Source organism: Bos indicus x Bos taurus, unplaced genomic scaffold (genome assembly GCF_003369695.1).
Source record: "Bos indicus x Bos taurus breed Angus x Brahman F1 hybrid unplaced genomic scaffold, Bos_hybrid_MaternalHap_v2.0 tig00001086_arrow_arrow_obj, whole genome shotgun sequence".
NCBI lineage: Eukaryota > Metazoa > Chordata > Mammalia > Artiodactyla > Bovidae > Bos > Bos indicus x Bos taurus.
The window spans coordinates 41,256-62,922 of NW_020867363.1; the positions used below are offsets into that span (position 1 = coordinate 41,256).

The window sequence follows — 21,667 nt, forward strand, 5'->3', positions numbered from 1 at the left end:
GCAGGTCAAGAAGCAACAGTTAGAACTGGATATGGAACAACAAACTGGTTCCAAATATGGAAAGGAGTACATCAAGGCTGTATATTGTCACCCTGCTTATTTAACTTATATGCAGAGTACATCATGAGAAATGCTGGGCTGGATGAAGCACAAACTGAAATCAAGATTGCCAGGAGAAATATCAATAACCTCAGAATGTGCAGATGACACCACCCTTACGGCAGAAAGCAAAGAAGACCTAAAGAGCCTCTAGATGAAAGTGAAAGAGGAGATTGAAAAAGTTGGGTTAAAACTCAACATTCAGAAAACTGAGATCATGGCATCTGGTCCCATCACTTCATGGCAAATAGATAGGGAAACAATGGAAACAGTGACAGGGGGGCTCCTAAATCACAGCAGATGGTGACTGCAGCCATGAAATTAAAAGATGCTTGCTCCTTGGAAGAAAAGTTATGACCAACCTAGACAGAATATTAAAAAGCAGAGACATTACTTTGCCAACAAAAGTCCATCTAGTCAAAGCTATGGTTTTTCCAGTAGTCATGTATGGATGTGAGGGCTGAACTATAAAGAAAGCTGAGTGCTGCAGAATTGATGCTTTTAAACTGCAGGGTTGGAGAAGACTCTTGAGAGTCTTGGACAGCAAGGAGATCAAACCAGTCCATCCTAAAGGAAATCAGTCCTGATATTCATTGGAAGGACATGCTGAAGCTGAAACTCCAATACTTTGGCCACCTGATGCAAAAAGCTGTCTCATTTGAAAAGACCCTGATGCTGGAAAAGACTGAAGGCAGGAGGAGAAGGGGAGGACAGTTGGATGGCATCACTGACTCAATGGACATGAGTTTGAGTAAACTCCGGGAGTTGATGATGGGACAGGGAGGTCCATGGGGTTGCAAAGAGTCGGATGTGACTGAGTGACTGAACTGAACTGATTTAGAATGTCATACTGGCTTCAAGTATACAATATAGTGGGCTTCCCAGGTGGCTCAGTGGTAAGAATCCGCCTGCAACTTCAGGAGAGGAAGGAGATATGGGTTTGATCCCTGGGTTGGGAAGATGCCTGGGAGGAGGAAATGGTAATTCACTCTAGTATTCTTGCCTGGAAAATTTCATGGACAAAGGATTCTGGTTGGACACAACTAAGAATGCACGCGTGCATACAATATGGTAATCCAGTACTTTTGCAGATTATATTCCATTAAAGGTTATTACAAAATAATGGGTAGAGTTTCCTGTGCTATATAGTAAATCATTGTTGCTTATCTATTTAATAGATAGTATTTTGTATCTATTAATCCCATAGTCCTAATTTGTCTGTCCCCATCCTTAATAAGCACAAGTCTATTTTCTATGTCTGTGAGTTTGTTTCTGTTTTTTATATTCCATTCATTTGTTTTTTTAGATTCCACATATAGGAGATAATATAGAGTATTTGTCTTTATCTGCCTGACATTTTACTAAGCATAATACCCTTTAGGTCAATCTGTATTGTTGCAAATAATTTCTTATTATTTCTTTCTTTTCTATGGTTGAATAGTATTTCGTTGCATGTGTGTGTGCGTGCATGTATATGTGGGAAGCTTCAGATTTTAAATGATAGTGTCTCATGAAGAGCAATTTTCTTTCCAGATGGTAGGGGAAAGCAGAAAGTCTCTTTGTGTCTACTGGGATGAGCTGGTCTGGTCTAATGAAGGGTGCCACGTGATCTTTTCCGACGGAACTCGAACTGTATGCAGTTGCAGCCATCTGTCCACCTTTGCCGTCCTCATGGCCTCGGTCGAGCTGAAGGTACGTGTGTAAACACACATGACGCTGAAAATCAGCTCTGCTGCAGGGTGGTGCTGGGGTGGAAGGCAGGGATCTTCAAAAAGAAGATGAAAAAATATTAGCAGAGGAACAGCTATGTATCTTCCTCTCTTCTTCCTTTTTTCATTTTTTTAAATCCAAGGATAATGCTTTACAATGCTGTCTTAGTTTCTGCCATACACCAACATGAATATGTACACCAACATTCCCTTCCCTTTTGAGTTTCCCTCTTACTGAAACTGCATCCCATCCTATTAGGTCATCACAGAGTACCAAGCTGAACTCCCTGTGCTATTCAGCATCTTCCAGCTAGCTTTTATTTTACACATGGTAGTGTACTTGTTTCAATGCTACCTGAGAAGCCACAGTGTATATGCTCCAATGCAACTCTCTCAACTGGTCCCACCCTCTCCTTCCCCTGCTGTGAACACAAGTCCATTCTCTATGTCTGAGTCTCTATTCCTGCTCTGCAAGTACATTCATTCATCAATACCATTTTTTCTAGATTCCATACGCATGCATTAATATAAATTTCTCTTTTATCCTGTTAAAAAAATACTACTCTTTTAGGAGGTATGTAGTGGCATCTCATTGTGGTTTTAATTTATATGACCCTGATGACTAATGGTGTGGAACCTCTTTTCATATGTTCTCGTGGGATAGAACTTGTGAGTGAAACATCCCTTCTATCTGGGAAACTAGTTGTCCAAAACCACTGCATTCAGCCTTTAGGAATTTGGTGAACTTCTGATGGATTTCTTCACACCCACTCCTGTAACAACTACCTGTTCCTTCTGTGCTCTGTTAAAACTGAAATAGTTCCCATGTCTCATCTCCCTTGGGAAGAATTTGAGTTAACGTCTCCTCTTTGCTGTGCAAACTCATCTCTGCAATGAGATCGAGAAAAGTTACTATTTTATTGGCTATCATTATTTTATTGTTTGGACGAGAGTCATGTTTCATTGCAATATTCTACATCTTTTTAGAAAATTATTTATTTTTGGCTGCCTGGCTCTTCATTGCTGCACATGTGCTCTCTCTAGTTGCTGTGCCCAGGCTTCTCACTGTGATGGCTTCTCTTGTTGCAGAGGAGCCCAGCAGTGGGCTCTAGAGCACGTGGGCTTCACTAGTTGCAGCAGGTGGGCTCAGTACTTGTGGCACACGGGCTTAGTTGCCCCACAGCATGTGGGACCCTCCCAGACCAGGGATGGAACCCATGTCCCCTGCAATGACGGGTTGATTCTTCACCAGTGGACTACGAGAGAAGTCCAGTCTGGCCCCTATTGGTCTGCTCAGTTTCTCACGAGGAAATTACCACTGTGGGTTGAGAGTTCTTATTGGGAACCACAATTGGCTTATTGGCTTATTGGGAACCACAGCATCCAAAACAAAAACCAGTTGGGATCTCTTTTCTCCTGCTGCATCTAGGAGGATCCCGTGCTGACCATGATCACCTACGTGGGGCTGAGCCTCTCTCTGCTCTGCCTCTTCCTGGCGGCCCTCACCTTCCTCCTGTGTCAATCCATCCAGAACACCAGCACCTCCCTCCACCTGCAGCTCTCCATCTGCCTCTTCCTGGCCTACCTCCTCTTCCTCACAGGCATCAAACGGACAGAGCCTGAGGTAGGAGAATTAGCCAAAACCCTTTCTTACTTGTTTTTTATTTTGGCCAGGCTACATGACTTGTAGGATGTTAGTTCCCCCACATAAGATTGAATCTAAGGCCACAACAGTGGGAGTGTCAATTCCTAAACTGGACTGCCAGGGAATTCCCTTCTTCTTTTTTTATTTTTAATTTTTTTTTTGAACACCCAAATCTTTTATTGAGGGGGGACATTTCCGGGAGGCCTCCCACTGCACAGCCTGTTCCTTGGCGCTGCTTCCTGAGTCCTGTGGCTTCGTCACATCCGGCAGCTCAGGCGGGCTGGGCCTCGAATGCCTCACCTGCCCTGAAGGCTAGCCCCACAGTGGCAGGGGCCTGAGGCCGTGCTGTCTGGCTGGTGAAGCCTCACTCTCCCAACGTCTTGCCGTCGTCGTCCAGAAGCTGGTCGTCCTTGTACAGCCGCTGCTTATCCGGAGGCCGCTTGAGGATACCCTCGACGATGCGCTTCTGCTCGAACACGGTGCTCGACTCCTTGGCATCCATGAAGACGGTGGTCTTGTGGCGCCCGATCATGAGGAACAAACACATCTTGGCGGCGGCGGGCCGGCCTGAGCGCGGAGCCGGGGTCCCCCGCACGGCCCGGCGCCCCCGCCGCCCCCAGCCCCAGCCCGGCCCCGGCCCAGCACCCCTCCCCGCAGGCCCCTCTTCTTTTTTTTTAACCAGCTTTTTCTTTAATTTTTATTGGAGTATGTTGCTTTACAAGGTAGTGCTAGTTCCTGCTGTACAGCAAAATGAGTCAGTCACACATATACATATATCCCTCCCCTTTGGGGCTTCCTTCTCATTCAGGTCACCAGAGTGCTTTAAGGAGAGCTCCCTGTGATATACAGTAGGCTCTCATTAGTTATCTATTTTATACACAGTATCAACTGTATAATTCATCCATCTGTAATTTGTCCTTTTTAAATGTACACCTCAGTGGCTTTCAGTGTATTCGTGGAACTGTGTATTCCCATGGGTTACTTATTACTCATTACATGTTCATACCCTCAAATTACATCAACCGTATCCTCCCAACCTCTGTCTCCTGGCAATCAGGTCTTTACTCATTTTTTTCTTTTAACAAAGAAATTTTTAGATTTCTGAGATTTTTTAGATTCCATTTTTATTTTTAGAAAACAGATTGTACAGTATTTGTCTTTGTCTGACAATCTCCTGAGCATAAGCACTCAAGGTTCATCTGTGTTGTTGCAGAAGGCAGGAATCCTCCTTTCTCATGGCTAAATAGTATATTAGATATGTTGCTGGAAAATTCCACAGGCAGAGGAACTTGGCATTATCTATGTCTATAATCGGAGAAGGCGATGGCACCCCACTCCAGTACTCTTGCCTGGAAAATCCCATGGACAGAGGAGCCTGGTGGGCTGCAGTCTGTAGGGTCGCTAAGAGTCGGACACGACTGAGCGACTTCATTTTCATTTTTCACTTTCATGCATTGGAGAAGGAAATGGCAACCCACTCCAGTGTTCTTGCTTGGAGAATCCCAGGGACGGGGAGCCTGGTGGGCTGCTGTCTATGGAGTCGCACAGAGTCGGACACGACTGAAGAGGCTTAGCAGCAGCAGCAGCATGTCTATAATAGACACAGATATGTTGTTGTTTAGTCACTAAGTTGTGTCCAACTCTTTTGCAACCCCTTGGACCACAGCCTGCCAGGCTCCTCTGTCCTTGGGATATCCCAGGCAAGACTACTGAAGTGGGTTGCTATTTCCTGCTCCAGGGGATCTTCCTGACCCAGGGATCAAACCCACATCTCCTGCATTGGCAGTCGGGTTATATACCCACCTGAGCCACCAGGGAAGCCCAGATATAGAGACAGAGATATAAAACCGTCACCCTGATCAAGATATGGAACATGCCCAGAATGCACAGAGTTTTCTTCATGTCCTTTCACCAGTTAATTGTCAATTTAAAAACTTGTACTTTGCTTTACAATAATTAGCCTCCAACTAAAATAAAGAAATGTTTTAAAAAAGAATAACACTGAAGAGGCTTAGATGCCTTAGGTATCTTCATAATATGCTGAAAGGCAAATTATGGGATAAAATATGTCCATACTTGTTAAAACTGCTTATAGATGGATCATGAAAAATTGTAAATATATAGGAAATAAATGTCTGAGGTGGTTCTTATGTTAAAAAAAAAAAAAAAAAAACTTGTACAGACTGAATGAACGATGCACAGTGGAGATGGGTCCTGAGGGTCACTGATTTATAATTCCAAGCTAGCAGGTTTGATATCAAGCATTGTTTCATGCAACAGCATCTCCAAGGAGTGAGGGGGAAAAACCAGGAAATGAATGGAGTTTTACAAGGAATGAGAGATTGCTGGAAAGACTCAGGACATGATTCCAAACAGAGGAGGGTTTTATTCATTGTGAAAAGAGAGTCAATGGTCCAGAAGAGATCATGAGAGGTGTAGAAGAAACCCATTACCCTCGGACAATGGACAGTGGCCACTGTTCTCTTGAAATGTGTGGAAAGCAGTGTCCTCAAACAAAAGTCAGGTTATACTTTTATCAAAGACATGGAGTGGGAGGTGGAGGGGTGGGCGTCATTTCCCTGGTGGTCCAGTGGTTAAACTGCACACTTCCAGTGCAGGGAGCATGGGTTCAATCCCTAGTCAAGTAACTTAAGATTCCACATGCTGCACTGTACAACCTAAAGAGAGGGGGAAATGACTTGTTCAAGTTCCAGTGTTCCTAAAGACATGGAGGGAACATTCAGTGAATATGAAGAAGGGTGGGGGAGGGTTTGCTTACTACAGAAAATGTCATTCAGAGCAGATGCTTTCATAGTGGAGGAAACCACAAGCTATTGGCTCAAAAGAGAAAACTATGGGGCTTTATGGGGATAAGAATATTGGGGGAGTCACTCACTCATTCATTCATTCATGTACCCAACATATATGCCACACAGACCAGAGTGACTTCAGTTCTGGGCAGTGACCAAGATGGAAGAGATGGTGATCATGGCAGGACAAGCAGGCCATAAGCTTTCTACGAGGATTAATTTCATCCTCAGAAGGGCAAAGGGGGCAGGGAGGTGGTTAAGGGTTCCTGGAATGGAGACAGCCCTGGCCAGCACTAGCTTCATCCGACTCAGAGAAGTCTAGCATCCATTAGCCAACAGGCAAAGGTCTATCTGATTTCTGCAGTCCTTAACACACTTTGAATATTGTCTTCCTCCATTTTAAGATGGACAAAGATCTCTTTGAACTTTAGTTAGCTAGTTAGCTTTTTTGGCTGCGCTGGGTCTTCGTAGCTATGAGCTTTCTCTAGTTGCAGCATCTTCCTTGCAGTACATGGATTTCTCACTGCAATGGCTTCTCTTGTTTCAGAGCATGGTGTTTGGGCTTAGTTGCCCCATGGCATGTGGAATCTTGCCAGACAAGAGATCAAACCTGTGTCCCCTGCATTGGCAGATGGATTTTAAGCCCTGGACCACCAGGGAAGTCCCCCATTCAACTTTAAACATGATACATTTTCAGTTTTTCTTGGGTGGCCCAAGTGACACCCTGCCAAGGCATGGGAATAGACAAGGGTGACCATCCATCTGTTTGGAGACATGACTCTAAAGAGAAGAAGGACATGTGAAGAAGGCTAAGGAGCATCTCTCACCAAAGTTACCCAGAGACAACCCTGGTGAAAAGCAGATGGTGAGGTCATTGCACCCAGGACTACTCCAGTGCCCCCTCTCCCCCCAGGTGCTGTGCAAGGTCATCGCCGGTGGACTGCATTACCTCTACTTGGCCGCCTTCACCTGGATGTTCCTCGAAGGGCTGCACCTCTTCCTCACTGTCAGGAACCTCAGGGTGGCCAACTACACCAGCGCAGGCAGATTCAAGAAGAGGTTCATGTACCCTGTAGGCTACGGGGTCCCAGCGGTGATTGTGGCTGTGTCTGCAGCGATCAACCCCCAAGGATACGGCACCACTAAGCAGTGAGTCCGGTGCTGAAAATGTGCTGTTGGGGACGTGGGTACACACGTGTCTCCCTGGGAAACTGAGGGTGGAAGGAAGGGTGGAGTAGGTCACGACTCAGGCTGAGAACAAAGATGCTGAACATTTATTTCTCCAGCCCCTGGGGCGAAGTGTTTCATATACACCATTTCTCATGTCTATCAAAACATCCCTAGAGGAAAGTGGTCCAATTGTTCCCATTTTGTATACTAAGCAAACTGAGGTTCAGAGAAAAAGGTGAACGACTAGTGTAAAGTAACACGGACAGTAAACTGGAAGGAGCATGAATTTTTATTTTTTATACAAATGTCTATATTTATAAATGTCACATGTTTATAGATCTTTAATACTTCTATTACTGAAAGTAATAACTAGTTTTATAAAAAATAATATTCTAATAAAGAACCTCTGTAATACCACTAAGCCCAGTATGTGTTAGTCATTCAGTCACATCTGACTCTGCACCCCATGGACTGTGGCCCACTAGGCTCCTCTGTCCATGGAATTTTCCAGGCAAGAATACTGGAGTGGATTGCCATTTGCTACTCCAAGGTATCTTCCTGACCTAGAGTTCTAACCCATGTCTCCAGTGTTTCCTGCTTTGGCAGGTGGATTCTTTACCAACTGTACCACTTGAGAAGCCCCTTAAATATATATACATATAAATATATACTTTTATAAAAATGGGGTCATGATAAAGATACTGCATGTAATTTGTTTATTCCCTTAATACTCTCCAGACCAGAATACTGGAGTGGGTAGCCTTTCCCTTCTCCAGGGGATCTTCCCAACCCAGGGATCAAACCCAGGCCTCCCACACTACAGGCAGATTCTTTACCAGCTGAACCACAGGGAAGCCCAAGAACACTTGAGTGGGTGGCCTATTCCTTCTCCAGGGGATCGTCCTGACTCAGGAATCCAACCAGGGTCTCTTGCATTGCAGGCAGATTCTTTACCAACTGAGCTATCAGGGAAGCCCAATATATATATAATATAGATGTAAATGTATATTTTTTTATAAAAAAATGGGATCATGATAAAGGTATTGCATGTAATTTGTTTATTCCCTTAATAATATATAGTGGACTTTTTCCACATTAGTACAGATACACATCATCATTCAATGTATTATGTTGTATATTCTTACCATCTTTATAAAATTAATCTCTAAGCGATAGACATCTGAAATTCTTTACAAATTTTTGCTGTCATAACCAAATGCTTCCATAAACTTGAAGGAGCATGAATTCTAGACTTGATTGCTGCTAAGTCGCTTCAGTCGTGTTCGACTCGGTGCGACCCCATAGACGGAAGCCCATCAGGCTCCACCACACCTGGGATTCTCCAGGCAAGAACACTGGAGTGGGTTGCCTTTTCCTTCTCCAATGCATGAAAGTGAAAAGTGAAAGTGAAGTTGCTCAGTCATGTCCAACTCTTAGTGACCCCATGGGCTGTAGCCTACCAGGCTCCTCCGTCCACGGGATTTTCCAGGCAAGAGTACTGGAGTGGGGTGCCATTGCCTTCTCCGCTAGACTTGATTACCTGGTTCCAAATTCAAGGTTCCTCACTTACTAGCCTAGTGACTCTGAGGACAGTTAAATTCTTTCCTAGGTTTTCTCATTTGTAAAATAGAGTAATACTATCTACTTCCAAGTATTAGAATGGTACCTGACACATGTAAATGCTATATGCATGCTCAGTCGCTTCAGTTGTATCCAACTCTTTGTGACCCTATGGACTGTAGCCCACAGGCTCCTCTGTCCATGGGTTTCTCTAGAATACTGGAGTGGGTTGCCATGCTCTTCTCCAGGGGCTCTTCCCCGCCCAGGGATCAAACCCATGTCTCCTTCATCTCCTGCATAGCATGTGGATTCTTTACCAGTGAGCCACCTGGGAAGCCCAAAAAGTCCTATATAAATATTCTCTATTGCAGATTATGTATTGTATTCCATTACCTTTGTAAAATGCTGCTACTGTTGCTTTCTGTTTTTCAGTTGCTGGATCAACGTAGAGAAAGGGTTTATCTTGAGTTTCTTAGGACCCGTATCAGCCGTCATCTTGGTAGGTTTGTAGTGTGCGTGTGTCTGCCTCAGGTGCCATGTGTGTATAGAGTATGTGTGCGTGCTATGTAGTATTCAACTTAATTTGAAGATCAAAAGAGGTACTATTTTTTATTTTTTATTGCAGTACAGCTGATTTATAATATTGTGTTAGTTTCAGGTGTACAGTGAAGAGATTCAGCTATATATATAATGGAAAGTAAATGGAAAAAGTATATTATATATATATATATGTACACACACACACACACACATATATATATACTTTTCAGATTCTTTTTGATTATAGCTTATTACAAGGTATTGAATATACTTCCCTATGCTATACAGTAGGTTGTTATTGTTTATCTGTTCATATATAGTAATGTGCATATGTTAATTCCAACCAGCTACTTTATCCTTCTCTCCACTTCCCCTTTGGTAACGATAGTTTGTTTTCTGTTTGTCGGTCTATTTCTCTTTTCTATTTAAATTCATTTGTGTATTGTTTTTAGATCCCACATATAAGCAAGAACATAATATATTTATCTTTCTCTGACTTGACTTCACTTAGTATGATAATCTCTAGTTGCAACCATGTTGCTGCAAATGGCATTATTTCATTCTTTTTATGACTGAATAATATTCCATTGTATATATGTAGCACATCTTCTTTATCCATGCCTCTGCTGATGGACATTTAGGTTGCTTCCATGTCTTGCATACTATAAATAGAGCTGCAGTGAACATTGGGGAACATGTATCTTCTCAAAGTATGGCTTTCTCTGGATACATGCTCAGGAGTGGGATTGCTGAATCATATAGTAGTTCTAGTTTTACTTTTTTAAAGAATCTCCATACTGATCTCCATCCCGGTTTTACCAGTTTACATTCCTACCAACAGTGTAGGAGGGCAATCTAAGTACTATTTTAACATTCATTTGTTTCCTTTTAATAGTAGATGTTTGAGCATATGTCTTTATTTAAATTTTTTGAGCATATTTTTGCCATCAAAAAGTCTACAAACAATAAATGCTGGAGAGGGTGTGGAGAAAAGGAAACCCTCTTAAACTGTTGGTGGGAATGCAAACTAGCACAGCCACTGTGGAGAACAGTGTAGAGATTCCTTAAAAAAACTGGAAATAGAACTGCCATACAACTCAGCAATCCCACTGCTGGGCATACACACCAAGGAAACCACAGTCAAAAGACACATGTACCCCAATGTTCATTGCAGCACTGTTTACAGTAGCTCAGACATGGAAGCAACCTAGATATCCATCAGCAGACAAATGGATAAGGAAGTTGTGGTACATATACACAATGGAATATTACTCAGCTATAAAAAGAATGTATTTGAGTCAGTTCCAACAAGTGGATGAAACTGGAGCCTATCATACAGAGTGAAGTAAGTCAGAAAGAAAAGCACCAATACAGTATATTAACGCATATATATGGAATTTAGAAAACAGTAATGACAACCCTATATGCAAGGGAGCAAAAGAGACACAGTTGTAAAAAACAGATGTTTGGACTATGTGGGAGAAGGCAAGAGGGGGATGATTTGAGAGAATAGCATTGAAACATGTATATTACCACATGTAAAATAGATGACCAGTGCAAGCGTGATGCAAGAAGCAGGGGACTCAAAACCAGTGCTCTGAAACAGTCCAGAAGGGATGGCGTGGGGAGGGAGCTGGGAGGGGGCTTCAGGATGGGGGTACATATGTGCACCCATGGCTGATTCATGTTGATATATGGCAAAAACCACCACAATATTGTACAGTAATTAGCCTCCAATTAAAATAAATTAATAATTTTTAAATAATAAAAGTAAAAAAATTTTTAAGGAAAAAATTTTTGAGCACATTTAAATGCTGATGAATAGAGAAGAAATCATCCTTGTATCTCTAATATCTAGCATGCCATATATACTTAATATATATTTGTTGAATAAACAAATAAGTGGATGTGTAAAAATATAATTGTGACTATGATAAAATTATGTGATTTGGAAGTGATTTCACCAAGTGTTCTTAAATCTTCTTCAGTTTTTATGTTTGTTCGACTCAGGATATAGTCTGATGATTAGTCAGTTTAGGCTACAGTGTGGTACAGTGACAAAGAAGTCCCAACATCTCAGTGGCTTGGCAGAGCAAATACGTTTTTGTGTGCTATTTTTGCAAAGTCCAGTGTGGATCAAGACGCTCCTCCCCATGTGAGATTCAGCTTTACTTTTTTATGACTGTGCTGGGTCTTCGTTGCTTTGTGCAGGCTTTCTCTAGTCGTGGTGAGTGGGGGCTACTCTTTCTTGGGCGCTCAGGTTTCTCATGGAGGTGGCTTCTCTTGTCGTGGAGCACAGGCTCTAGGCATGAGGGCTTCAGAAGTCGCAGCACATGGACTCACTAGTTCTGGCACATGAAGTTAGTTGCTCCAAGGCATGTGGGATCTTCCCAGACCAGGGACTGAACTCGTATCTCCTGCATTGGCAGGCAGATCGTTAGCCCCTGTGGCACCAGGGAAGTCCTCAGTTTTTCTTTTATGATTCTATTATTTTGACATGTGACCTCCTTGGTTGTTGCTAGAGGGGAAGAGTTGAAGACTGTAGGATTCAGGCATATATCACTGCGACCAACATCTCATCCACTAGAATTCAGCCATATGCCCCAGACTATCTGAAATGAGCCTGGAAAATACCTGCCCATGGCCCGTGTGTGCAAGGAAAGGCGTTGGTGGAGACACCACATTGCACTGTGTGCCACCTGACCACCCACGCATGTTCTTTTGTGGCCTTTCAGGAGCTCCTTGGTGGTATTGTACAAGTATCCCCAGTCTGCTCCAAAGGAATTTCAATATATTCTCTTTTTTTAACTTTTTGGCTGTGCTATGAGGCATGTGGGATCCTAGTTCCTGACCAGGGATGGAACCTGCATCCCCTGTATTGCAAGCATGGAGTCTTAACCACTGGACCACCAGGGAAGTCCCCAAGTTGCAACATATTCTAACTATAAAATCTCATACCTTTTCCCATGATCTTCAGTGCTTTCTAGTTTGACTCTCTATTTCTTTCTTAGGGAATAGTTACCCTGCAATGTTGCACAACAAAGTGCATTAGCTAGAGCATGTAGCATGTTAGTCACTCAGCCATGTCCAACTCTTTGAGACTCCATGGGCCATAGCCCACTAGGCCCTTCTGTCCATGGAATTCTCCAGGCAAGATTACTGGAGTGGGTTGGCACTCCCTTCTCCAAGGGATCTTCCTGACCCAGGAATTGAACCCTGGTTTCCCGCACTGCAGGCAGATTCTTTACTTTCTGAGCCATCACATATATCCCCTCTCTCATGGCCCTCCTTCCCACCCACCCCCATCTCACCCCTCTAGGTCATCACAGAACACCCAGCTAAGCTCCCTGCCTTCTACAGCAGGTTCTCACTGGCTATCTGTAGCTCTCTACACATGGTATCTTCACACACGGCAGTACACATATGTCAGGGAAAACCATAAAGAGATGAAACAACAACCCTCAGAATGGGAGAAAATAATGGCAAACAGAGCAACTTACAAGGAATGAATCTCCAAAATACACAAACAGCTCATGAAAACTCAATATGAGAAGAAACACACCCAATCAAAAAATGGGCAGAAGACCTATGTAGACATTTCTCCAAAGAAGACACACAGATGGCCAAGAGACACATGAAAAGATGCTCAACATCATGAACTATCAGAGAAATGCAGATCAAAACTACAAAGAGTAGTTCACCTCACACGGGTCAGAATGGCCATCATAAAAAAAAAAAAAAAATGACTCTGTATGTTGGTCCACAATTAGTATCTTATTTTTTTTTCTTTCAGATAAACTTAATCTTTTATTTGATAACCCTGTGGATTTTGAGAGATCGACTTTCTTCCCTCAATAAAGATGTGTCCAAGATACAAAACACAAGGTAAAATGGGTTTAGACAGTTTTATGGGCTTAGCATAGGTTGTAGCCCTAAAGGATTGCTTTTTCAAGCATGCATGCATGCTCGGTTACCAAGTGGTGCCCAATGCTTTGCAACCTCATGGACAGTAGCCCACCAGGCTCCTCTATCCATGGGATTTCCCAGACAAGAATACTGAAGTGGGTTGCTATTTCCTCCTCCAGGGAATCTTCCCAACCCAGGGATCAAATCCATATCTCCTGCATCAGTAGGCAGATTGTTTACCTACTGAGTCTCCGGGAAGCCCCTAAACAGTCATCTGTAGAGAGTTGCCTACCCTGTTAGGAACCACTGTCAAATGAGAATCACCCTTAAAATCATATGCATTTGAAACCTTGAAATTAATGAGAAGATTCACAGAAACAGAAAGTAGAATTGATGTTGCCAAGAGATGAGAGTATGAAGAAATGGGTACTTATTGTTTAATGGATACAGTTTCAGTTTTTCAGGGTGAAATAAAAGCTCAGTAGAAAGATAGTGTTGCTGGTAGTACAACAATGTGAATGTATTTAATGCCTATGAACTGTATGTTTAAATATAGTTGCAGTAAATTTTGTGTTATGTGTATTCTGCTGCATCAAAATAAGTAGTGGTAAAATACCACACTTGCCTGGGAAATCCCATGGACACAGGAGCCTGGCGGGCTACAGTCCATTGGGTCACAAGAGTTGGACACGACTTAGCGACTAACAACCACCACCACCACAAAATATCATTCCAGTTATAAACATTCACATTAGAGGAAAACACCCATGGAATAAACTCATGTTCATCTATTAAAGTTTTTACAATGAAAATAATAGCATTACTTCCAAATATTGCATCACAACCACAGTTTCTCCAAGTCCATCTTGGCTTGAGAAAATTTCACCAGTAACTGGAGAGAATAGGCTTCCCAGGTGGCTCAGTGGTAAAGAATCTTCCTGCCAATACAGGAGATCTAGGCTCAATCCCTGGGTTGGGAAGATCCCCTGGAGAAGGAAATGGCAACCCACTCCAGTATTCTTGCCTGGAAAATCCCATAGACGGAGGAGCCTGGAGGCTACAGTCCATGGGGTTGCAAACAGTCAGGTATGACTTAGCAACTAAAGAACAACTGGAGAGGAAGGCAGATGGGGCCTGAAGACAGGACAATATACTATTCAAGAGAGAAGGTGGTGAGTTGGTGACTCTCCTTCTTGGTGTTAACAGGATGCTGACGTTTAAAGCCATTGCTCAGCTCTTCCTCTTGGGCTGTTCCTGGTGCCTTGGCTTCTTTCTCGCTGAACTGATAAAGGAACCCATCAGATCCATCATCGCCTATGCGTTCACCATCACCAACGTCCTGCAGGGAGTCTACATCTTCCTGGTCCACTGCGTCCTCAACCAGCAGGTAATAGGACCCATCCTGTCTTCTTCCCAGCTCCCAGCTGGGGTCCTCTCATGCGTTTACCTGGCTAGCCCTTCTCTCCCACATGATGCCCTTCTGCCTGATGGTGTGTTCCCGTTTTCCCCAAGCCTACCATTCTCCACTGAGTCTGGGAGTTCAAGCCCCTGTTTGTAGAAACATTTTTTATGTATCTGTAGGATGAGGTGAGTTCCACATCCTACCACTCTGCCATCTTGATTCTCCTTTGGGCATTCAAGTCTCCGTTTTCCAGTTTTCCAGTTTCCCAACTCATGAATCTGTAATGAGTATTGGATGGTAGTGGCCCCATTCTTCTCAGATCATGAATATGGGGTCTAACAGCAGCAAAACTAAAGTTTGGGGGACAGTGGTTTCCATTTCTTACTATTCATATTATATGTTAATGATTATTACTTGCTTGGCTCTGGGGGATCCAGGGGCTGCTTTCTGAACAGTGAAGAAATCAGAAATGGGAAACAACATAATTAGACATGAATAACCAACTGTGATTTTCACCTTGGGGAAAATTGTTAGGGAGATATTAAACTACCAGGTAGGGCTTCTTTAGACTTGACGGTGAGGGGCTTAAGGTGGGTAGGAGACAACCAGCCAAAGAAGGGCAGTAAAGCTGATGTGGAAACCCTTGCCAGTCCCAGAACCCAAAGATGTGTAGTGAGGGCAGTGCTCTGAGTGTAGGAGAATAGGGTGGTAGTGATGATCCAGGTGCCAGCATTGGCTGGACCACATAAACTTTTTTTTTTAATTTAAATGTATTTATTTTAATTGGAGGCTAATTACTTTACAATATTGTATTGGTTTTGCCATACATCGACATGAATCCGCCACGGGTGTACACGTGCTCCCCATCCTGAACCCCCCTCCCGCCTCTCTCCCCGTACCATCCCTCTGGGTCATCCCAGCGCACCAGCCCCAAGCATCCTGTATCCTGCATCGAACCTGGTAACGATAACCTTGTATGTGAGACAGCAAAAGAGACACAGATGTATAGAACAGTCTTTTGGACTCTGTGGGAGAGGGAGAGGGTGGGATGATTTGGGAGAATGGCATTGAAACATGTATCATACCACATAAACTTTTTAAGCAGTGATTTTGCACTGCATTCTGACTTGATAAATAGATGGATTTTGCTAGGTTTCCCTCCAGTGGGGTTGTATGGATCTCAGAGAGACGTGTAGTCAGGTATAAATGTAAGAGTTGAACCATAAAGAAGGCTGAGCGCTGAAGAATTGACACTTCAAACTGTGGTGCTGGAGAAGACTCTTCAGAGTCCCTTGGACAGCAAGGAGATCAAACCAGTTAATTCTAAAGGAAATCAACCGTGAACATACATTGGAACTGATATACATTGGACTGATGCTGAAGCTGAAGCTGAAGCTCCAATATTTTGGCACCTGACGCTAAGAGCCAACTCATTGGAAGACCGTGACACTGGGAAAGACTGAGGGCAGGGGGAGAAAGGGGCAACAGAGGATGTGACAGTTGGATGGCATCATCGACTCAATGGATGTAAGTTTGAGCAAATCCCAGGAGATACTGAAGGACAGGGAAACCTGGTGTGCTGCAGTCCATGGGGTCTCAAAGAGTGGGATAAGACTTAGCAACTGAACATCAACAACAACATTGAGAGGAGGAAGCAGTTCTCAGTGGTTACAGAAAACTGCTCATGTTCTTAAGGATAATATAAATGTTGAGTTATCATTAGCATAAAGGTGCATAGGCTGATCCACAAATAATATCTCTGTAATCACTCATAGGGGCCTCCCTGGCGGATCAGATGATAAAGAATCTGCCAGCAATGCAGGAGACCTGGGGTTGATCCCTGTGCTGGGAAGACCCCCCTGGAGAAGGGCATGGCAATCCCTCCGGTATTCTTGCCTGAAGAATTCCATGGGCAGAGGAACCTGGTGGGCTACAGTACATGGGGTCACAAAGAGCTGGACATGACTGAGCGACGAACACAAAATCACTCATAGATCAATCTATCTGATATGGCCTCCGCGGACCATCTGCAAATAAAAATGGGGGAAAGTACTATTTTCGGTAGCATTGTGCATATAGCCAGAAAGCATTAAAACGCAAGATTTTTGTTTACCATCTTTTTCAGGTGAGAGATGAGTACATAAAGTGGCTTAGGAGGATGAATAAAAAGACAGAGTCTGACAGCTACATCCTTTCCAGCTCTACCAGCCAAACCCACATGGTAAGATGATTTCCTCTCCTAGTCCATGCTGTTTCCTAATTTGAATTATTCTCTTCAAACCGGTCGGCAGTTCGGTCTGCCCCTCCCCCAATAGTCTGACTGGACCACACATTGACTCTTGGCACAGGAACCTGTTAGCATCTCTGTCTCAGCTTACTGTGCAATATCTGACATTGAGCATCTCTAGGGTAGGGTAATAGCATACTTACCCACACATAATCTGCACAGTGAAAGATTTTGTTTTTCTGGGATTATTGGTTTCTAAGTGCAAGGGCTTCCCCGGTGGCTCAGTGGTAAAGAACCTGCCTGTCAATGCAGGAGATGCGGATTAGATCCCTGGCTCAGGAAGATCCCCTGGAGAAGGAAATGGCAAACCACTCCAGTGTCCTCACCTGGGAAATCCCATGGACATAGGAGCCTGGCAGGCTATATAGTCCATGGGGTCCCAAAAGAGTTGGACACAATTTAGCAACTAAATAACAACAGCAATCTGAGTCCAAACCTTGGAGTTACAAAAACGTGAATAAAACTCTTTCTAATTTATATTATACTGTAACTAAGATATCCTTGTTCATGAGTTCCACAAGTTGCCAAACAGGTTTCACTGCTGGTAGGCTCTGAGCCTTAACCAGGCCTGTGCTTTGTAAACCTTCAGAGAGGCCACAGAACTTGGGACTTGCCAAACATGTTTAGCCAGGATTTTTTTTTCCAGCAGAAAATGTCTTTACATTTTGTAGAACACTGGTGTTTTTGTTTGTTTGTTTGTTTGTTTTCTTTTTTTTCCTAATTTTATTTTATTTTTAAACTTTACATAATTGTGTTAGTTTTGCCAAATATCAAAATGAATCCGCCACAGGTATACATGTGTTCCCCATCCCGAACCCTCCTCCCTCCTCCCTCCCCATACCATCCCTCTGGGCCGTCCCAGTGCACCAGCCCCAAGCATCCAGCATCGTGCATCGAACCTGGACTGGCAACTCGTTTCCTACATGATATTTTACATGTTTCATTGCCATTCTCCCAAATCTTCCCACCCTCTCCCTCTCCCACAGAGTCCATAAGACTGTTCTATACATCAGTGTCTCTTTTGCTGTCTCGTACACAGGGTTATTGCTACCATCTTTCTAAATTCCATATATATGCGTTAGTATACTGTATTTATGTTTTTCCTTCTGGCTCACTTCACTCTGTATAATAGGCTCCAGTTTCATCCACCTCATTAGAACTGATTCAAATGTATTCTTTTTAATGGTTGAGTAATACTCCATTGTGTATATGTACCATAGCTTTCTTATCCATTCATCTGCTGATGGACATCTAGGTTGCTTCCATGTCTTGGCTATTATAAACAGTGCTGCGATGAACATTGGGGTACACATGTCTCTTTCCCTTCTGGTTTCCTCAGTGTGTATGCCCAGCAGTGGGGTTGCTGGATCATAAGGCAGTTCTATTTCCAGTTTTTTAAGGAATCTCCACACTGTTCTCCATAGTGGCTGTACTAGTTTGCATTCCCACCAACAGTGTAAGAGGGTTCCCTTTTCTCCACACCCTCTCCAGCATTTATTATTTGTAGACTTTTGGATCGCAGCCATTCTGACTGGTGTGAAATGGTACCTCATAGTGGTTTTGATTTGCATTTCTCTGATAATGAGTGATGTTGAGCATCTTTTCATGTGTTTGTTAGCCATCTGTATGTCTTCTTTGGAGAAATGTCTATTTAGTTCTTTGGCCCATTTTTTGATTGGGTCATTTATTTTTCTGGAGTTGAGCTGTAGGAGTTGCTTGTATATTTTTGAGATTAGTTGTTTGTCGGTTGCTTCATTTGCTATTATTTTCTCCCATTCTGAAGGCTGTCTTTTCACCTTGCTAATAGTTTCCTTTGATGTGCAGAAGCTTTTAAGGTTAATTAGGTCCCATTTGTTTATTTTTGCTTTTATTTCCAATATTCTGGGAGGTGGGTCATAGAGGATCCTGCTGTGATGTATGTTGGAGAGTGTTTTGCCTATGTTCTCCTCTAGGAGTTTTATAGTTTCTGGTCTTACGTTGAGATCTTTAATCCATTTTGAGTTTATTTTTGTGTATGGTGTTAGAAAGTGGTCCAGTTTCATTCTTTTACAAGTGGTTGACCAGATTTCCCAGCACCACTTGTTAAAGAGATTGTCTTTAATCCATTGTATATTCTTGCCTCCTTTGTCAAAGATAAGGTGTCCATATGTGCGTGGATTTATCTCTGGGCTTTCTATTTTATTCCATTGATCAATATTTCTGCCTTTGTGCCAGTACCATACTGTCTTGATAACTGTGGCTTTGTAGTAGAGCCTGAAGTCAGGTAGGTTGATTCCTCCAGTTCCATTCTTCTTTCTCAAGATCGCTTTGGCTATTCAAGGTTTTTTGTATTTCCATACAAATTGTGAAATTATTTGTTCTAGCTCTGTGAAGAATACTGTTGGTAGCTTGATAGGGATTGCGTTGAATCTATAAATTGCTTTGGGTAGTATACTCATTTTCACTATATTGATTCTTCCAATCCATGAACATGGTATATTTCTCCATCTATTAGTGTCCTCTTTGATTTCTTTCACCAGTGTTTTATAGTTTTCTATATATAGGTCTTTAGTTTCTTTAGGTAGATATATTCCTAAGTATTTTATTCTTTCCATTGCAATGGTGAATGGAATTGTTTCCTTAATTTCTCTTTCTGTTTTCTCATTATTAGTGTATAGGAATGCAAGGGATTTCTGTGTGTTGATTTTATATCCTGCAACTTTACTATAGTCATTGATTATTTCTAGTAATTTTCTGGTGGAATCTTTAGGGTTTTCTATGTAGAGGATCATGTCATCTGCAAATAGTGAGAGTTTTACTTCTTCTTTAACAATTTGGATTCCTTTTATTTCTTTTTCTGCTCTGATTGCTGTGGCCAAAACTTCCAAAACTATGTTGAATAGTAATGGTGAAAGTGGGCACCCTTGTCTTGTTCCTGACTTTAGAGGAAATGCTTTCAATTTTTTACCATTGAGGATAATGTTTGCTGTGGGTTTGTCATATATAGCTTTTATTATGTTGAGGTATGTTCCTTCTATTCCTGCTTTCTGGAGAGTTTTTATCATAAATGGATGTTGAATTTTGTCAAAGGCTTTCTCTGCATCTATTGAGATAATCATATGGTTTTTATTTTTCAATTTGTTAATGTGCTGTATTACATTGATTGATTTGCAGATATTGAAGAATCCTTGCATCCCTGGGATAAAGCCCACTTGATCATGGTGTATGATCTTTTTAATGTGTTGTTGGATTCTGATTGCTAGAATTTTGCTAAGGATTTTTGCATCTATGTTCATCAGTGATATTGGCCTGTAGTTTTCTTTTTTTGTGGCATCTTTGTCAGGTTTTGGTATTAGGGTGATGGTGGCCTCATAGAATGAGTTTGGAAGTTTACCTTCCTCTGCAATTTTCTGGAAGAGTTTGAGCAGGATAGGTGTTAGCTCTTCTCTAAATTTTTGGTAGAATTCAGCTGTGAAGCCGTCTGGACCGGGGCTTTTGTTTGCTGGAAGATTTTTGATTACAGTTTCAATTTCCATGCTTGTGATGGGTCTGTTAAGATTTTCTATTTCTTCCTGGTCCAGTTTTGGAAAGTTGTACTTTTCTAAGAATTTGTCCATTTCTTCCACGTTGTCCATTTTATTGGCATATAATTGTTTATAGTAGTCTCTTATGATCCTTTGTATTTCTGTGTTGTCTGTTGTGATCTCTCCATTTTCGTTTCTAATTTTTGTTGACTTGATTTTTCTCCCTTTGTTTCTTGATGAGTCTGGCTAATGGTTTGTCAATTTTATTTATCCTTTCAAAGAACCAGCTTTTGGTTTTGTTGATTTTTGCTATGGTCTCTTTTGTTTCTTTTGCATTTATTTCTGCTCTAATTTTTAAGATTTCTTTCCTTCTACTAACCCTGGGGTTCTTCATTTCTTCCTTTTCTAGTTGCTTTAGGTGTAGAGTTAGGTTATTTATTTGACTTTTTTCTTGTTTCTTGAGGTGTGCCTGTATTGCTATGAACTTTCCCCTTAGGACTGCTTTTACCGTGTCCCACAGGTTTTGGGTTGTTGTGTTTTCATTTTCATTCGTTTCTATGCAAATTTTGATTTCTTTTTTGATTTCTTCTGTGATTTGTTGGTTATTCAGCAGTGTGTTGTTCAGCCTCCATATGCTGGAATTTTTAATAGTTTTTCTCCTGTAATTGAGATCTAATCTTACTGCATTGTGGTCAGAAAAAATGCTTGGAATGATTTCTATTTTTTTTTAATTTACCAAGGCTAGCTTTATGGCCCAGGATGTGATCTATCCTGGAGAAGGTTCCATGTGCGCTTGAGAAAAAAGTGAAATTCATTGTTTTGGGATGAAATGTCCTATAGATATCAATTAGGTCTAACTGGTCTATTGTATCATTTAAAGTTTGTGTTTCCTTGTTAATTTTCTGTTTAGTTGATCTATCCATAGGTGTAAGTGGGGTATTAAAGTCTCCCACTATTATTGTGTTATTGTTAATTTCTCCTTTCATACTTGTTAGCATTTGTCTTACGTACTGTGATGCTCCCATGTTGGGTGCAT

General features: G+C 42.2%; 1 protein-coding gene and 1 pseudogene across 1 annotated transcript in view; one reads left to right on the top strand and one right to left on the bottom strand.

The window, feature by feature from the left end:
* LOC113888698 (adhesion G protein-coupled receptor E3-like) overlaps positions 1 to 21,667 on the top strand; it is a 40,933-nt gene that overhangs the window by 13,041 nt on the left and 6,225 nt on the right. Inside the window, exons 5-11 of the mRNA XM_027535726.1 lie at positions 1,633 to 1,791; positions 3,238 to 3,432; positions 7,177 to 7,412; positions 9,426 to 9,492; positions 13,327 to 13,418; positions 14,646 to 14,826; positions 16,967 to 17,062. Coding sequence (XP_027391527.1) covers positions 1,633 to 1,791; positions 3,238 to 3,432; positions 7,177 to 7,412; positions 9,426 to 9,492; positions 13,327 to 13,418; positions 14,646 to 14,826; positions 16,967 to 17,062 — 1,026 coding nt within the window. The remainder of the gene's footprint in view (positions 1 to 1,632; positions 1,792 to 3,237; positions 3,433 to 7,176; positions 7,413 to 9,425; positions 9,493 to 13,326; positions 13,419 to 14,645; positions 14,827 to 16,966; positions 17,063 to 21,667) is intronic.
* Positions 3,601 to 4,000, bottom strand: LOC113888697 (annotated as a pseudogene).